Consider the following 18,178-nt stretch of genomic DNA (forward strand, 5'->3'; position numbering starts at 1 on the left):
TACCCTTCTTCTGCCAGTGAAGCACCCTTATAATCGCAAGTTTAACTTCCTCACTCTGCAGCCAGATGAGTGCCTGGTCAAGAACAGATGTGCATATGATACACGCTAAGCTGACAGCAGCAAATGACAAGCATCCTTTTTCTCATTTGGAAGAAGACAGAATACAGATCAGTCAAGGACCATCACATGAAGAGGTCTGTACATACAAATAATCAGTACTGCTTTAAATACTAACAACGTAGTACTATAACTTGTATCAGTCAGATGAACATAAGTTAAGACCGTGGTCACCTGGGATGCGAAGTCATGCTACACAGCATCACATCCCAGAAAGCAGCAATGTTGTATTCAACACTTTGAGATTTTGAGGTCTCACAAAACACAAGCTGTATTTATGAAGATTACTGTCTTGTGGAATGAGACATCATGTAGGCAGATCAGATACCAGCATTTCAGAGGAACGCAATGCCTCCATCTTCAAAACAAAAGTGGCATCACACTCCAGAAGCCCACAATCTGAATATTCACTACCATGGAACCTCAAATCTCATTCATCCTTCTCTATGATAAACCTATAAATTATAAAACACAATCCGGCCATCTACATTCACCCATTTCACAGACTTTGTATGACACATTCAACTAATTAAATCATCATCTAGTGCTCATCATTACTTCAGTATTTAATTAGGTATTCTACATGCAAAGCAAAGGAGTGCAATGCCTTATGGGGGAGATGTGTGTCTGTGCACATTTTATCTTCTGAACCACCTGATCAATTGTAATGAAATTTGGCATGGAATATCTACAGTAAAAGCAGTGAAGCAGATATCATTTTGGCATAGATCCAGTCATTAAAGCACATATTTTACACAAAGTCACAAATCATTCTAGTTATCAGTCCTGAATATGAACTGCAGTTGGGAACTAACACAGTGACCTGGATCATTATTTCAACATATATGGGAATGTGATACCATGTAGTCTGGTAGAGGGTTATCAAATTCCAGAGGAACTGCTGCCTCCTTATTCAGGGTAGAAGATGAAGGTAGTAGTTTCCCCCACAACCCTGGCACCAATCTACCAAACTAGATGGTGTCATACACCAGAACACAGTCTTCATTTAGAACATCTTTCAGTTTAACAACAAAACTACTTAGAATATTTAAACTGTTCAAATTGCTCATGAACAATAAGTGTTTGTGATATATCTTGCCGAATTAAATAATTTTCCTGGGGAGTAAAGCATGGCGGGCGCGTAAGGCTGACAACCTTACCGCCATCTTTGAGCCGATTGTCTAGATAATGTGGGACCCTCAACGTCTCATAACCCTATGGGCCTTCATGGCCTGGTACAGGGATAGCTTTACTTTTACTTACTTTACTGATGAACATGTTACATTCTGTGAATTGCAATGGGCCATGACCAAAAAAGAAAAAGTTATATTTAATTCATGGGAGAGGAAACCTTTGAGGAAAATGTATAGAGTATTAACAGCATGGGATTTGGAGAATCAGAACCAATGAAAAATTGAGGGAATTGCATAAACCCCTGAACTGGTAGCAATAAAAAGGCAAGACTCAAGTGGTTGTGATCAGAATGGATCAATCAAGGATGGCTAAACAAATTTTTTAAAGTAAGATAGAAGGTCCAGATTGAAGACTGAAATAGCTGGAAGATGCAGAAAATGATTACAAAAACCGGAAGTGAAGAGATGGGGCAAAGGGCAAATAACAGGGCATGTGCATCTGTCATAAGGGAAGCCAAGGCTCTTAGGGAAAAGTGGAACCATGGAATAAGTAAGATAATTGTAAATATGATGATGATTTAAATTAGTTGAACTACAGCACGCAGATAAAACCAAACAACTGGATGGCATCAGCCAAACTGTACCACATAAAAATAAATACAAAAGTGCAGGAATAATTACCACAGTCAATTGTACACTCTCATTACTTCAGACCACTCATCCGGTGGCCACTCCCCATTCTCTCTCACATTTGGTGGACTGCTCTTCCAGTCCCAGCGTGTCATTGGAGTGAACCAATCAGAACCATAGTTGGCCTCAATGTATGCCTGAGTCTCACAAGGCACTCTCACTTTCAGTTCAAGAAACTCTGTCCAGCAGAGAGTGAATCGTGGAAACACATACCTGAAACGCATACAAACTTCTACATATATTCCTTACAAAACATGAAAACTTTATATCACATACACCAGTGTATATATCCACAGATAAAAAATAATGTAAATGTTGTTATATTTAGTTAATACTAAAACTACACCATGAATCAAGGCTAAGGGTAAAGCTGGTATCTCGTATGTATGAGATACACTATCGGTGCCAACCCAAGTATGTCCTCACCAACTGCAGGCTCACAGAAAAATCGTCATTTTTCCTGCCATCTCCTAATAAAACTGAAACATTACACCCCCAAAGATTGCAGTGTTCACTGGAGCAGCTATTTCTTCAGTCTGAAAGGTTTTATAGGATCTATGAGGAATGTTTTGCAACCTTCAAATCAGCTGCTTAGTGGCTTCAAAGCGATGCTGAATAGTACTTCGCATATCCTGGAAACAAGTGATATATTCTGCTGCATGAAAGTTTAGAAGTTGCAAAAATGTTTAATTATTCAGTATTTTTCAAAGGGGAAAAGTCCATTTAAATTAAGGTAGTCCAAGATGGCCAAAAAAGTACATAATTCACTATCCTAGTCTTATCACTAAGTCACATGTTGGCCAAAGTCCATAACTTTATTTAAACCTATTATAGAAAGCACCGCGCACTATATGAAGCCATTTTTACTAGCCCTGTGAAATACCAGCATCACATGACCATGGAGCGTGTGCCTCGCTGTGCAGATGCAACCTTTTACATTTCTTAAGCTAGAGGGCAGAAGAATGCAGCCATTGAAATGAATGATGCTTCAATATGTTCCCAATAGATGACTTTATGCACCCACCAAGTTTGAATGAGACGGGTGCAAAGAAACCTGAGATTTGAAACTCTAAAGTCCCAATACAGGTTTTGCCGATTGCAGCAAGGACACCATGTTTTTCAGAGATCGACATATGTCGACAGCAGCAGTATAAGGGTTAATAAACACCATGCCACAATGAAGTACTGGGGGAGGGGAAGTACAGTTTTACCCATTCCTAACTTCTGCACTAGACAGAGGTGATGACGAGCTTCACACTGCAGTTACACTACTACAGAATAAGATCTCTAGGTAGCCATTTGACACAGTTGGATGGTTGACCCCAGAGCTGGTATGAATGAGGTACCTATGGGAAAAATCTCTTCCCTTGCTGGGAGTCAAAACCCAAACATTCAGCTCACATCATTATACTGGCTCAGCTATCACTAAAACCATGAATTATTATTTAAAACAACAATTATGATAAAGGTACAGCTGTCCCTGGATTAAACTAAGTACTACGCAATGAAGATATATGGGGGAACGGAGGCACAGAATCCTCTGCCCATTCTTAACCCTGGCCCTGGGTACAGATGATCATTCCCTAGTCACATTACACCTGGGGAAAGTGATCCTGATTTTGAATCAATAATAGACTGGGTAGGCCCCTGGGCTGGGCAAGAAGAGAAATACGTATGTTCCCCTGCTGGGCACTGAACCCCAACAGGCCAACCAGTCACCAGTCACTACAATGACTCAGCTACCAGTACTCATAAAAACAAAGGCATTAAAACAACTACTTCATTACTTGACAACCATTAACCCAAAAAAGAACACATCAATAAAAATGTAAGTTACGTCACAATATTTGCCTTATCTGATCTTAGCTTTTCGGTATTACAACCAAAAATGTCAATTCTGCTAGCAGAAGCTGTCATCAAATTTTGATCCACTTAATCCAGCCCACGTCACTGTCATGTAATACTGTACTGTAGCATCCCGTTGCACCTTTCACTTGTGTTGATCATTCACCATCTTACGTGCAACACTACGTTCCACAAAACTTGCCTTCTTTATAAGTACATTGTTTTTTAAAGTTTTAAAATACACTACATGTTTCAGCCAACATGGCCATCATCAGGTGTTAAACATATGTCTACTGAGGAAATCACTAACTTCCCTTGTTGCTGATGCGTGTGTGTGTGTGTTGTGCTCCTCCCCTTGTTTTCTTAGCTGTGTGTGTCATGTCATTCCAAGACCAGTTTAATATTGCACTCTTTCTTCTGATAAATAGCTTTCCAGGACATGTTTCCACCAAAATCCTAAATAAATTTATTGTTTCTTTCACATCCAGCTCATCACAACCTCATTTATTCAAGTACCCTAGCCATAGTGGAAGACTATAATTTCATGTTGTTCTTATAATGGTGTATTATTCAGTCTCTCTGTTAAGTTCATTTACTTAGTTCAAAACAGCTTCTTTCATTAGACTGAAAGACAATGTTTCAATAAAACAATGGGCAAAACATACAGTATATCTTGAACCTTTAGCCTTTTACATGGTAGATGAGATGGAAATCATTTTTCAGCCAAATAATAAAACACATGTCCTGAATTTATGCATCATTTAATTTAACTTTCAACATCCAGGAAAAGGTATTTTAAAGCTCCAGGTTCTACTGGCTTTGCAGCCATATTTTTTTTTTATTGTTATCATTTTGGGCAACTGTCCATCATCCAGAAACAGGAAATTTTGAATTTCTTGGTTCTAGCAGGCTGGTGGCAGTATTTTAACTTGAAGGTAACATTATTATATTGTGTCTAAAACATCTTTGAGGGCATGTCATCATCTTACAGTAACAAAGATCATTATGCCATCATTAAAAAGTTACCAGATTCTATTTTAAAAATATGCTGGGAACCAAAACTGCTATCCCCAAAATCTCACTGATCACACACAACTTTTCTTCTGTTACATCATCTACTCATGGCATGATGTACTCTGAAAGATATTTTAGACAGACAATAATGATTAAAAAAAATGCAATGCTCAGCCAGTCTGCACACAAGCCACTGCAGGAATGTGATGCACAACTGGTAAATAAACTTTGTTTGTATTTATTTATAGTTATTCCCCATTTTGTCACACTTCCAACTGATGCATTAGAAATTACTCCAGCAGCTTTGCCTGAAGCCTGCCCCATTGTTGTACTCACTTAAATTTTTTCCCAGATTTTGCCTGTGTGCCTCCATTCCACAAAAATCGTCCATCTTCATAGAAGAAAAATATGTCAAGCTTAAGGTCACCACTGGAGAAGGACAGCTCCAGACTGTCATTCACTTTCCCAAACCAGTGCTTCAGTGTGAAGCCGTGTGCAAGAAACTCTGGCAATATCTTCTCACTGTAGTCACTTATGAAGATCCCTATGTCTACATCTTTACTGTATGGAATGATGTCACACTGACGGAAGTAACCTGAAAAAGCAGGCATTTCCCTTCAAACTGCTTATGTTGGAAGAGCAAGCAATCCTCCATTACCTACAAACTTAAGTTCTCGTCCATAGTGAGGCTGTTTACCTTGTCAATATCATAATATATACGATATAAATTCCGTCCTAAGTGTAACAATTTATTGTAGGTCTTTCGTATTGCCTTCTTCTATACTACATGTTTCAGCCGCAAACGGCCATCATCAGGTGTATACACTCACGTAGCTGTTACACTGCACCCAGTTTAAAATTTAAAAAACACACAGGTCTTCCCAATTGGCTAACAGGATCTACTTCGCTGATATTTGTCTGATTCGTACATCATCTTTGTCACCCACACACGTCAATTTTGACATTCATGAACTGGCACTTTTAAAACCTTCAGTTCCGTTTTAGAAAACTCCTTTAAAATTTCTCAGGGTTACTCGCCCCACGTCTATAGTGCTGCAGCGGCTACTTCTTGTTTTCAGCACTGTAAGGTGTTATTCTGTGTAGGCTCCGTGTGCGTGCCGCTGCTTATCTTTACTACGGAATTTATATCATATATCGTATAGAGTGTAACAGGATGCTTAAATATAATATTATCATAATATATAGAAGCTAAAACTTTAAAGGAGTAACAATCAAATTAAAAAAATTAATTTTACTCATGTAATTAAAAAATATAAACTGATGATGAAGATTCAAATTTCATCCAAAAACTCTGTCACAATACTTGCACACTGATTTAACAGCCGTGACTGCATTTTAATGCAAATTGTTTAAAAGTATGCAAATACTTCAAAGATAATTTCTGTGTACAATGCAAACATGGCATGCAAAAGCTACATGTAGGCCCTTATTTCTTTCTAACAGTAATGACTACAGATTTTGATGAAAGATTTTTATTTTTATATGTTAACTGTAAGTTCAGGGAAGAGCACATAATGCCTGCCTGCCGCCTTCCTTCCTTAAAATATTTCAGTCCACACGAAAAACTAGCAAGAACTACCTTGCTATAAAACAGAACTGTAATCATCCTGCCTGAGGTTATGAGTGCACACACGCTAGTTACAGGTCACAGTAATTCTACTGGTATGTGGCTCTACAACAGTAGTCCTTGCTGTTGAATTTGCGCTAATCACAGCACTGACCATGAAAAGCATGGTTTTGTGAGCTGTAACTATGTGTAGTTTTGAGACGGCCTAACATTTCGAACGTACACATCACCTGCATTATCACAGTCAAAGGGTATGCAAAGCAAGAAGCCAAGAGAAGCAGGTGGCAAGCTCAGCTCTACTAGCCACCTGCATCAGTAGGTTTCATGCTTCGCTTATGCTTCTTATATTCATCTGAAGCATCAGGCTATCTCTAGACTACATGTCATTATAACCCAGACTTTCCAACAGTCTGTCATCACTTGCTGTCATTCTCATGATAAATGCTTATTTAAACAGCTTCCTGAAATATGTACTTTGTACTTTTTTAATATCAGATACGAGGGTAATTCCAAAAGTAAGGTCTCCTATGTTTGAAAATATAAAATAAACATTTATTTTCAATTTTGGATACATCAGTTGAATCTTGAACATGTACTCATTTCTCTACATAATCGCCATTTCGGTCGATGCATTTTTGTAGGCGCAGTGGCAGTTTTTGTATGCCCATGTCATACCAGTTCACCTCCATGCTGTTCAGGAAACTTCGAACCTCAGCTTTCACCTCATCGTCGTTGTTGAAGCGCTTTCCAGACAAATGTTCTTTCAACTTTGGAAAGAGATGGTAGTCACTGGGCGCCAAGTCCGGACTATAGGGTGGATGGGTGATGATGTTCCATCCAAACTGTTGCAGTTGAGCGACGGTTTGTCGGGCAGCATGGGGGCGAGCGTTATCATGGAGAATGCTTACGCCCTTGCTCAACATCCCTCTTCTCCGGTTCTGAATCGCCCGCCTGAGTTTTCTCAGTGTCTCACAATATCTCTCAGCGTTTATTGTGGTCCCAGTTTCCATAAAGTCAACCAACAATACCCCGTTTCGATCCCAAAACACAGTTGCCATGACTTTACCGGCAGACTGTGTTTGCTTGAATTTTCGAGGCTTAGGCGAAGAGGAATGCCGCCACTGACGTGATTGTTGTTTTGTCTCAGGTGTGAAGTGGTACGCCCAGGTTTCGTCGCCTGTGACAATTGAATTCAAGAAGTTGTCCTTTTCGTCAGCATAGCGGCGAAGAAATTCACGGGAAGAGTCAACTCTCTGCCGTTTGTGGTCTTCCGTGAGCATTCGCGGGACCCATCTTGCGCACACCTTCCGATAATTCAACTTCTCTGTCAAAACCCGATAAATGGTGGTTCGGGAAACCTCGGGAACCGAAATGCAGAGATCATCGAGTGTGATGCGCCTATCCTGACGCATGACTCGCTCAATCTTCGCGACTGTCTCGTCAGAAATTGACGGTCTCCCAGTTCTTTTTTCGTCGTGTATTGCAGTACGACCAGATTCAAACTCCCTACACCACTTGCGGACGTTCTTTATGTCCATGCACGACTCGCCATACACTTCCACCAATTGACGATGAATTTCAATTGGTTTAGTCCCTTTTGCGTTCAAAAACTGAATAACTGCGCGAATCTCACACTTCGCGGTTTTAGTAATCGGGAGCTCCATTTCTAACGGCAACCGTGCCAAGACTGAGCGTCCTAGCTACGTGCGCGCATGCTTGGTGGTATTGGGGGGAGTGGGGGAAGCAACGAATGCAACAGGGTTGCCAACAGCCGCACGAAAAATTACCCAGCGCTTTGGAGACCTTACTTTTGGAATCAGCTACGTATTATGACTTGATTGTGAGTATGCAGGGTGTAGCCCCCTAGTAAAGTAATATCTATATCATTTGGTAATCCATTTCTGAGAACACTTCCCAAAAATTTCAACTACCATACATTCCTATTTTCTATAAAATGTTCCATGCTGCAATACATCTCACATATTTGCACAGTTCTCTTGCTCCCAGGCTACTCATAAGTGACAGCCTACTTTCGAGTTCAGTGCTTCAAGTTCATCCTGGTAGAAGTCCAGAATGACTCAAGGAGAACTTAATAAATACATGCCACAGAAAAGATTAATGCTCATACCAGCAAGCACTGAGATAAGGTCTACATACACAGAATGATGAGCAACACTACTACACAGGCAGGTTGAAGAACCTACAGCCAAAGGGGCATACATGATAACTACACCAACCTACTTGTGAACTACACAATAACAAACAGACACCCATGCCAATCCACAAATAAATCCAAACAAGGAGACCTTAAAAACAATGTTGTTTTCATTCATTCATTTATTTTTCGTTCCATGGATCCACAATACAAGTGAGATATAGAACATGTCCATACAGTGATTATTCTTAAAATTAATAGAGCAAGAACTAAGTACATAAATAAAAAAGTATAAAATACAAAAATTGAAACAAAACATGTAGAATCAAATAGATTCCAGTCATATAAGTTAATTTAATGAAACATGCAGTTTAAATTTAAACAATGTCAGTTTGAACATATCACAGAAATTGCTTAAATGACTAGACTAGAATAATAGAATAATGACTAGAATAATACTAATAAAAGACTGGATGATCAACAGGTGATTCTAGTGAATGCATAATCATTGATGAATGGATGACGACCCCAGGCAAAATATTGGAATTTTATCTAGTTTTTACAGATTTTAATTAAAGTCCATTTATTTTAACCTCAAAGACATCACATTCACTTGTGATACGGGAAGTTTGACATATCACACAGTGTAACAATTTTAGCAAATTAGAGACACCTGATGATGGCTGTGTGTGGCCAACATTTATTGTATGAAGTAAATTATATATCAATTTAACAGACTGCTTAAATACAATATTACTCAGTTTTTGTTTTGCCTTGTAATAAATAAGGCTACAACAATGGTAAAACTTTACACTCCACAAGCTGATTAGATCAGTTCAGCATTACGCGTTATACACCAATGTGTAGATGAAGGCACATGCTTTCAAATGATTCACACCAGTGGTTGTTTGAAGGTGACCTGAGGATTTACCCCAAGCCACCATGGTGTTTCTAGCATGCAGCTGCATGGTAGGGATTGGCAGTCAGGCATTAAGTACTATTACTGCTCATTCAATATATGGGCAAACAATGTGTATGTGAAGAAAGCAGTCTTCTGGGATTTGGCACCGTGTATATGTGGTGTTAACCGACGTTTCGGAGGAACGTATCACCTCCATCTTCAGGGTGAAGACTGGTGCTTCTTTTACCTGTTCTCACGGTCTCTTCGCTTGCAGATTTCTTATATTTTTTCTTCTACCCTGAAGATGGAGGCGATACGTTCCTCCGAAACGTCGGTTAACACCACATATACATGGTGCCAAATCCCAGAAGACTGCTTTCTTCATAGTCACTGCCGTGAAAGCCTCAAATCTTACAATGTGTATGTGCAAAGACTGCTGTCTTCTGGAATGTTACACTGTGCGGTCTGGTAGAAAAGTTACCAATTTTTTCTCAATGAGCCTGCTGTCCCCAATTTTGGGGCTAGATTTTTATGAAACACTGGTAACTTTCTATATGGCTGCATAGCATAACATCCCAGAAGTCGGTAATCTTCATATTCACTCCAGAGATTCTCGAACCTCACAATTCATATTTCTTAAACTCATGTGTAAAGTGTGATTCTGTTACGATTTCAGACATTTCCTCTTTACAAATGGAATTATTACAAGCAAGGAACATCATGTTTTTGAAGTTGATTTATTTGCAACAGGTCAGAAAATGTTATCTGTTTGAGAGTATTTTCATCAATCACATTTTGGCTATCATTGCTTCCTAGCTGTTGGACTAGTATGGTCTCTGGGTAACATTATTATAACCTTTAAGAGACAGGCCATTTAAATTCTGGTAATTGCAGCAGGCCGGAGTTAATTTAAATGCCCGCCATTGTAGAGTATTAAAAATTGTAAGCATGTCACTGAAAATGCTGAGATTTCTACAATTTTTGTGATAAACGAACAGCATAAATGCTGCTTTTATCTAGAAAGAATATAGAATCAGATATGGTAATTTACAGATTTTAAAATCTGTAAAAATTATTACATTGATTCCAAAAATTTTTTTCCCCCAATTTCAAGTGTCTGTCCACAAATATGTATACAGTTTCTGCAGTATAAATGCATGCTGCTGACATCCTGTCTTACTATGTCTTATCTGGCAAAAGGGGTGGAAGTTTATGTTTGTATTACACATTCTCCAGTCACGTCGGAACCTTTCTGTATGCACAAGTGTGGTCGAAGTCTTATCATATTTTGTCCTTCAGAAACTCTGTGTATATTTCGGACTAGCCACACAGAGGTACTGTTCTCGGAATAGCCCCACACTGCCGAACATTCAAGCCTAGCCCCTTGCTTCCTCGCCACTTTCAGAGTCATCTGTACTGCAGTCTGAATCGGTGTCATTTATCAGCTGCCTCTCAATTTCAGCTTCTCCCATGTGAAATGAGGCCATGGCGGATAGTTGAAATTGCGACGTTTTATAAATGTTATGATTAGAGGAGGCCACTCGACATCACTGGCCAACTTCCTCTAATACGAGACTGAGGTGTCGTGTGTGCTCTTTGCGTGGGAAACAGAGTTACATCCGGACAAAGTGCATGAATTGCAACATCGGACTCTGCATTCAGTTAGATGACGCAGGAGGGAAGACTGTCTAGTTATAAAGCGGGTGCCCAAAAATAATGTAAGTAGAACAAGAATTTCTATTTTAAAATTGGATTTTAAAACACTGTGCACACGCGTGGACTGCACATACCCATACGGTGTCGCACGGCCACTCGGCTACACTTTAATGGTCTCCATACAGTGTCGCTAGGCTCTTAAAGGATAAATGCATTTCCTCATTCTGTGACTTTTATTCTTTATGTCAGTCTTGAAAGCTTTCCTTTAGAAGCTTAAAATTTACAACTGTATTTCCAAAAAAGGCACACTTACCTAGACATGTCCCACTGCTTATCCAAAATCGGATTCCAAGTTTATCCAGCAAAGTCTTAGCTTTTGACAGCAGTTTCCATGCTCTGTGGACAAATCTCAAGGCTTCAGGTGTTGTATCTTTTCCATGAGATCGGTGAAATGAGTCTGCTAACACATGACTGCATTCAATAAACCTTGAACTTTCAGTATCATGCAGGAAACGTGGAATATTTTTTGGTATCAAAATAGGTATACCACCCATATCAACCAAGTCTGTTTCAAACTTGTCGAAGGCTCCTTCAGTCTTCATCATTTGTACAGTGTGTACTGATAAGCCAAAAGTTGAAAGTTCAGATATTGCTCTTGGGTCACTGAGGAGACCACCATGCCACCAGTAATTACCCTCCCTCTCATGAAAGAGTACAAGATGTATCACAATATTTCTCTTGAGCAAATAACAGATTGGTATATTTATAGAAATACCAGATGGTACTTCAGGTGGATTTAAGTTTTGTAGACTGACAACATGGAATCTGGCTTCTTGTAACATAGACACAAAGTCATCCTACAAGAGAAAAACACGCACTGAAATGTAACATTTACTGAAAATCATCTTACTGTGCTCAACTGTTATTGTACAGAAAAATGCTCAACTGACTGGACCTGAGAATTCACTGGGAAGCCACAACATATACATGGAACAGAAAGGGCACATCCCACTAGTGCCTGCATCACATTTTCTGATACAATATCAATGAAAAACACTGTATTTCAGCAACATGCAATGTTTTATTATTCTACAATATACTTTCTTTTACAATTACACACAATTAATATACAACAGAAGCTCACTATTACATGTCAATATGTTGTAATTAAGTAACACAGTGACTTGCAATAGTAAGTTGCACTATAACATCCTTCTTCAAAAAGTGAAAAAAGTTAAACACTTGATTATTACCCATGTCAGTTACAACTTTAACCTTCAACTTAATTTAGTTAGTGTTACTTCCTTCAATGGGGAATTTATGTGGTGAAACAGCTTACACAAAGAACATGCCTGATGGTGACCTTCTTAGATTGAAACAGGTTGTATATATAGTGGAAGTGATTAAGTGTGATAATATCCACACTGCCATCACAACACTACAGAGCTTGCACAAGTGAAATTGAGAACACTGTCAATTGATGTCACACAATGTTCAAATCTACTACTACTTTCTCCACATTGTGAGAGACAGTACAAAAATAGAAATATATTACACAGTAATCAGTAAAGTAAGTTTAAAGAATACTTACACTCTGTTTAAGACCCCTAAATAATGTGACAAATGTTGCTGGATGTTTGGTTTCACAAAGAACACACTGCATTCTGACACCATTTTTCTGATTATTAAAATGCTGTAAGGCTTCACTGTCAATTGCAACTAGTGACATACGTAATTTTGAGGTTATGTTGACTAATGTCTCAACATCTTTCAGAAAATGTGTATGACGCTGATTGTGTGGATACAGGAGTAACCCAAGAAGGCTTAACTGTGCAACAAGGAGAACTGACCCTCCTACAAGGCACAGATGGATGGCAGATTTCTTTTTCATATCTCTCCCCAGAGTTCTGCCTCCACCTGAAATGATCAAAGTGAAAAATAATGTAGCTTAAACTTATATTATTAGTAAAACTGCTGATTACAATGCAAAGCCCCATTAAAACAATGCAATAATGCGAACGAAACCGTATAACTGCCGACTAGTAGTTGTAGTTATGTGAACGAAATAACTGCATCAAACTTCTATATTATGAATATGGTGTTTTGTTTTGATTTATGGTGGTGGCAACGATAATCATATATCTGCATAAATTTGATCATATTTTATTTACAAATTTTGAATTGTGACTGTATTGCATGTTGATGGGTTCATTGTTTTTATGTATTTTGACATGTTCTATATCCTATGGCATGCGTGACCTGAAAAGGATCTATGGAATTTAAAATAAAGTGAAAAAGTGACTACGGTATACTACGTTATGACCAACTAACCCAACCTACGTGTGTATATTCTACCTTAACCTAACCACGGAGTATCAGAGCTGAAACCTGGCCTTTCAATGTGAGACAATACACGATCCATACCACATTCGGCCTCACTTATTTTCCTAAACTCACTCCATGGTACCAGGTTTTCTATAAAAGTCGACAGTCACTCAAAAACTGTTGAAAAGAGCAATAACTGCCTACCTCTAACCACTCGTAAAATTCAATTGTGCTTTCCTTATTCGCATCTTACAGTAACTACCTTTTACAGCTCTTGTATCCTTTGTCGCATAATTTCCAGAATTCTCCGCCCCAAAACAAATTAAATGTACGCTTTCTCATCCATCCTGTTCTGCACAGCGGTCTGCGAAACAAATTACCCATCATTCCAAACGTTCCAAACAGTCGATTCCGTCGATTCAAGGCAAATACTTCGACACTTTATGCTCGATAACCTCGATAGAATCAGACTTTACGCATGACTTAGCTTATTAACTTCCAGGAGGGTGGATACTTGGTAAATCCTGGCTCCATCTCTTACCCTTCAAACCTAAGAATGAAGTATCAGTGAACCACTGAACTTCACCTGCGTTCACCGGTCCACCAGAGTAGTCACAAAACTTCATCCCTTTTCATATCCACATGACCACCAAATCTTTTTCATTGTCTTCTTTCCTAACCATTTTCTGTCAAAAAAAAAATAACTTTCATAACCATGTGATTGCCAAAAAAAAAATCTTTTCAGTAAATCCTTCCCAGCCAAGTGGACACAAAAACATCTTCCACAATCTTTTTTGAACACCACATGATAGCTAAAAATGCTTCCATCATCTGCACATACAAAACAACAAAATAATTTTTATTAACATACTTCATCACCACATGTTACAATGAACTCTAATCACCTACTTTCCTCAACCACAGTGGTTTCTCCACAACGCATGTGTGTTGTCCTGACAACTTGAGCTGTCTGTGAGAGGCCTGATTATCTATTTTATTGGACAAAGGACATATGATGAGTAGTCACCATGAATTTGTAATATGTGACATGTTTTATATCCATCCCTACGGGGAGATGATTGGATCTATGAAGTGAAAATAAATGTAAATGTAAATGCACTGGATAATACCCTGCTCTTTGTTTCCTCCAAACACAGCACCGACCCCCATACACCACTCACTGTCATATCTATTCAAGGGCTTCCAGAAATCCCCCAAAGCCACTGAGCAGTTAAACAACTCCCAGAGTTGTGAGACAGAAATATATGGTCATTGGCCCAATGGGACCTAGAACCAAGAATGACAGCAGCAATTTACCCAACTGACTGAACCAAAAAATACTATCCCTGAAAACAGCAACTGCAATATTTGCTAAAATTTCACAAACCTTCAACATTCTACATGGCATACCATGAAAGCTGAAGTCATACAGCAAAAATGCATACTTACAGAGGTTTTAAAATATTTCAAACGTTTCTAGGACAGATTTTCTGAAAGCTTGTAGACCCATCCATCTTCAAACAGAAATTATAAGAAGTGCAAGAAAATTAAGTGAAAGTCTTTTAAGGTTCTTTTCAGGTTAAATAATTGAAAATCATATTTGAATTATTTAGGCATATCACACTTAACTGAAGAAATCATGCATTGTTTTACAAGGAAGGTAAATACTGGAGTCCATGTAAAAAGAACCCTGTGTAACATCTATGTAACTGTATATATTATCACAACAAATCACTCACATACTTGTGCATATCTACAGTAATCATAAGGACATGGTCACTACAACTCTGACAATTCAAAATTGTAAATAAATACAAGTTTAAATATTGCAACCTGAAGTTCTATGACAAAATGTGCTGGTTACAGTAGTAGGCTTAATGTCTGGATCTTCCCTTTGCCAAGCAAGGAAGACAAGTGTTGATACAGATCCACAGCTGGTATGGAAGTCATATTTCATGCACACAGTTCCACACTGCCAAACTTTGTCACCGCACATATTATTAATTGAATATATACGAAGTGTGCATGTGACACAATCAGTCGGTTCCTAGGGGAGGAAATGTACAACAGCATAGTGATAATATTTATGGAATGATTATATTCATATTCCCCCTGCTCCCAGTCACTCTTCCAGCATTTGCACACAAGTTCAATGATCGACATAAATGCTCAGGAACAATATTTCAAACAGAACATGTTGCACACCCAAAAAATAAACTTTTCTAGTAAAAACAGAATATATGTTACATAAAAAACTCTCAGAGTTCTGCAGTTATGAATGTGGCAATGATCATTTTTAAATGATTTCAAGACATAAATGACAGACACAGAAATTAATAAAGATATTTTGTAAAAAAAAAAAAAGAAAAGTGATTTATACATATTTACACTGTCACTCACTCATATTCATCCAAACATAGTAACCTAACTACAAACCATTATGGAGTTCCATTTACAGCCAATATGCAATACTAATTGTTCCAAAATCATCAATATCTTCTGGCAGGCCACTAACAACCAAGGAAATTAAAAGTTTAAGAAAAATCTCTCCTGTTTACATTTCAAAATACTGTAGCATATTCTTTAGGAAGGAATTGCATGTTTAAACACACATATGGTAGAAACTGTAACTGTATTGAAAGATTAAATTATGGACTATTAACTCATCAGAAGCCTTTCACTCCACATCTATATACATCATTCCTGCAGACAAAGGAGGAATACCTTGTTCTCAAACCACTGGAAGTGTGGTGTCTGCAATAAGAAAATCAATACTCTTGAAAATATTTTGCTGCTTAACTTCAGCTGCAGTCTTTGTGTTAACAGTAATTCATGTTCAGATATGAACATTTACAAATACAAAAATAAATTAAAGTAAATTATCTAGAATTCTAATCTAAATTAAATAACTGACATTTGGAGAGTTCCCACAAATGCAAAGAACAACAAACAAATTAAACCTGAGTGAATATACAAGCCTGCAAACAACAAACTTCCTCTTTTAAAATTGCCATATTTAAACATGAAATGAAATATACAGAGGTTTGCTTATTTCCATGTGGCTTTGCAGGATGAGAATAAGAGCAGAATACTGCCCTGAACTTAGCTTTCAAACTTCCATAACAAAGACACAGCTCAAGCCCATAAATTGAGATTCAGTTAAGAATGGTTGTGAAATGCCAATTTGAAATATTAGACGTTACTGACAAAGCTGAATTCAGTTCAGTACCTAGTTACCTCACTAAAGGAAGTGTTCTTGAATAATATCTTAGTTTTACATTTTCACTGAAATACTGTAAATCATCAAATTTAAGGACATCTGTACTGATTAAGGAAACATAGTACTCTAAATTCAGTACCATAAATCATTTCACAGAGTTCTGTCACAGCATGGAGGAATAATTTGACCTACAGATAGTCAACATGAAGGACGTCTTTTGAGAATTCTGCATTTTGTAATCGTGAACTCTAAAAATCACGAATGTTTACAAGTTTTGCACAAGAAAATAACATGAGCACACTGATGTCTCAATTTTGTTTGATCCAGTTAAGATTACTCTTGTTAGAAATTATACTCAAACTAGCCTTGTACTGATTTCATTGAACTTGATCTAATATGAAAAATGCTGTAGCCAAAAGTTAAAAATTTTGTGAGGTCAGTATTTTACATGTACATAATTCCACTGATAAAACTATATATGGGCATCATGGGCACGGTTCCAAGATGGTGTTCATGCATAGAAAGCTAGAGTTCTCATAGAATCAAAACAATTTAATAGTAAGCTGATAGCCATCAGATACTCTATTCGAGATTTACTAATATAATGATGATTTTATGTTTCAGTGACAAAGTGACACTGTACACATTCATCTGTAATTCAACATATCTCACAACTTTATAATCATCCTGCACTTAGCAAAACATAAACAAAGATATATATGTATACAGTCTCATGTAAATCAATAAAATCTCAAATATTATTTAATTATTACTGATAATACAAAAAAAATAATTATCCATACAGGTCAATTTACCAAAATTTTAATTTCCTTCCAACTCTGAAAGAAATTAAATGTAAATTTTAAGCCAGGCTACAATATGACAAACTGGAAAGTTCATAGGGGACATTTGAAATACAAAAGGAAGACAACTGTAAATTAGCAAATCTGACATCAGAAATGGTTCCTTGGGAGTAGATTCTAAAGGGTTCTGAAAATGGTGTATGACACTCAGAATTACTGGGTTTTTGGACTTCATCCATCATCCAGTATTCTAAAAACTAAATCTTTTTCTGTCCCCAGGTGAGGTGGGGGGGAGACACCTAATCTGTTGGGTCCCTTAGAAAAAGTTAACCCCAACCACTGGTCCAATGATTGAGGTTAGTTCTTTCTAAGGGACCCAACAAAGTAGGTGTCTCTCCCTTCACCTGACGATGGAAACAGGTGCAGTTTCTGAAATGTTGTTTTCTATTTTTTAGAATACTGGAAGATGAACAAACTCTGAAAACCCAGTAATTCTGAGGGTTTCTTGTAAGTTTACATTAATAAAGAAACTTTTGCTCATGACCTGGAATTAGGCCTGTAATGATTCCAAAATCAGTGGAATCACTAGGCAAAAGTTGAAAACCCAGTGAAGCTGGTACCACCTTTGCTTACATGATTAGTACCACACTGTGCAATTTGGCAAGGAATATATTGAAACAATTATATCAATCTTCTAGCATTATTCAAAGTTTGTAGGTCTTTGTTCATAT

At 37.8% G+C, this 18,178-nt stretch overlaps 1 protein-coding gene across 5 annotated transcripts in view; it reads right to left on the reverse strand.

Moving 5' to 3' along the window:
• LOC111863267 (fukutin) overlaps positions 1-14,295 on the reverse strand; it is a 36,630-nt gene extending 22,335 nt beyond the window's left edge. For 3 of the 5 annotated variants that reach the window (XR_002842567.2, XR_002842566.2, XM_023849430.2), the window contains exons 1-5: positions 13,687-14,293; positions 12,691-13,016; positions 11,413-11,956; positions 5,136-5,394; positions 1,932-2,153 (exon numbers count right to left, since the gene is read on the reverse strand). Coding sequence is in view for 1 of the 5 variants with exons in the window: in XM_023849430.2 (XP_023705198.1) it covers positions 1,937-2,153; positions 5,136-5,394; positions 11,413-11,956; positions 12,691-12,990 (1,320 nt within the window). In the remaining 4 variants the exon portion in view is untranslated. Of the gene's footprint in view, positions 1-3; positions 197-1,931; positions 2,154-5,135; positions 5,395-11,412; positions 11,957-12,690; positions 13,017-13,628 lie in introns of all 5 variants that reach the window. The other 2 variants (XR_004512884.1, XR_002842568.2) reach the window with 2 other exon arrangements.
• Positions 14,296-18,178: the final 3,883 nt, after the last annotated feature.

This window comes from Cryptotermes secundus, unplaced genomic scaffold (genome assembly GCF_002891405.2).
Source record: "Cryptotermes secundus unplaced genomic scaffold, Csec_1.0 scaffold929, whole genome shotgun sequence".
Classification (NCBI taxonomy): domain Eukaryota; kingdom Metazoa; phylum Arthropoda; class Insecta; order Blattodea; family Kalotermitidae; genus Cryptotermes; species Cryptotermes secundus.